Genomic DNA, 1,674 nt, shown 5'->3' on the forward strand with positions numbered 1-1,674 from the left:
AGGCTCCCGGCCCAGATGGACTCGGTCCTATCTGGGATGTTTTTTACTACGGCAAAGCCTGACTCAATCAGCCTCTTGGTGCGCAGGCAGGTTTGCAGTGGGAAGTTTCCTCGGTTCTGTCATGACTGTAAAACGGGAAAAACGCATCCAAAGTCCTTTCAGCCCTGAGCTCCCGTGGCTTTTCCAACGCAACACTTCGGTTACCGAGGTGCGTGGGAATTTGGCGCTGGCAGGAGAGGCCGAGCCAGCGCTTGCAGGGCTGAAGTTTCCGTTCCTCAAACCCAGGTACGGCACGGACAGCGGCGGCAGGGGCTGCCCTCCCTCCCTGCCAAGACCACCTAAGAGGAGGAGAAGTTTATCCTCCGCTGGCCGCTCAGTATTCGCAGCCACTGCGCTGAGCTGGCCGAGAGGTTTGCTCCTCGCTGTGCTGATTTTTAGAGCTTTCTCCTCGCTGCCAGGCTACCCAAGCTGAGCGCAGGGCTCCCCTGCTCCCCTGCCCACAACGGCAGCGCCTGGGGAAATGCTGACCCTTGCTGTGATCTGCACTGCAGTGAGGAAGAGGAGGAACTGGGGCAAAGACGAGTGACCTCTGACATCTGCGGAGCGCGAGTCAAACTGAAAAATACAAACAGAAGAGGACAGTAGATTCAAGAGACTCACAACCAGGCACTTTCAGGCACGAAATGTTTGTTAGGTTCAAAGGCGAGAACATGCTCCTGCGCTTCAAGCGGCGCGGAAGGCGCTGAGGGCGGCCCTGCAGCGCTTTGGGAGCGGGCAAGCAGCTGCAGGCTGGCAGGATTGTGGCTCACAACCGAAAACACGACACAGAAACAGCCCTGCGAAAGCAGCGGAAGCAGCACGGGGTCGTTACGGCACGACAGCACGGGGGTCGTCACAGCACGGGGGTCGTCACAGCACGGGGGTCGTCACAGCACAGGGGTCGTCACAGCACAGCCAAGCTCAGCTGGGAGTTTCTCAGCAGGACAAAACGGCTCCTGACAGGGGGCTGCTCCCAGGGGCTTCCGCGGGGGGGCACGGACAGGGCTGGTGGGGCGCTGAGCCTCTGGGGAAAGGCAGGTGCTGGCCCAGCGGCGCTGCTCTCTGGAGCATCTCCACCACGTCGGCGTGCGATGGGCTTGGGCTCGTGTAAAGTGGCTCCCGAGGGTCCCCGGGTGGAGGGGGGGTAACGTTTGGGCGTTGCCAGGCAAACGTTCCCTTTCGCTGCCGGGATCTGGGTACTGTCACCTGCTACTAAACCCTGGTGGTCACACCAAGGTACTTCTCGTTTCCGACAAAATTCCCCTGGACAAAGGACGTCTCGTGGATTAAATAACAGCCCGCGTGGCTTGCAAGAGGCTGCTCCTCTCCAATACATGTGAGAACACGCGGAACACGCTTCATGCGATGAAACCCAGGTATTGTGCTGAGACTTCTCGGCAGGCCGTGGCGCTGGGGTCAAGCCAGCAGCGCTTGGGCACCCCAGACGCACTGTGAAGTCGCCCACCATCCGCGAACACTTCCCCCATCGCCCGTCTCTCAACACGACGAGTGAATTCCTGGGGATTTAGCAGAGGGAGGGCGCGGCGGCGCGGCCTCGGACACGCGGCCCGTCCGGCCCCAACGGCCGAGGAGCAAGCGCCGAGCTCTGAGCGCGGGGTGCAGGGAGAGGCCGTG

General features: G+C 61.2%; 1 protein-coding gene across 1 annotated transcript in view; it reads right to left on the reverse strand.

Moving 5' to 3' along the window:
• Nucleotides 1-434: 434 nt before the first annotated feature.
• Nucleotides 435-1,674, reverse strand: part of LOC113490886 (heat shock factor protein 1-like) — a 41,204-nt gene continuing 39,964 nt past the window's right edge. Inside the window, exon 10 of the mRNA XM_026867498.1 lies at nt 435-615. Coding sequence (XP_026723299.1) covers nt 435-615 — 181 coding nt within the window. The remainder of the gene's footprint in view (nt 616-1,674) is intronic.

This window comes from Athene cunicularia, unplaced genomic scaffold (genome assembly GCF_003259725.1).
Source record: "Athene cunicularia isolate RWA unplaced genomic scaffold, athCun1 SCF_58, whole genome shotgun sequence".
In the NCBI taxonomy this organism is placed as follows: Eukaryota; Metazoa; Chordata; class Aves; order Strigiformes; family Strigidae; genus Athene; species Athene cunicularia.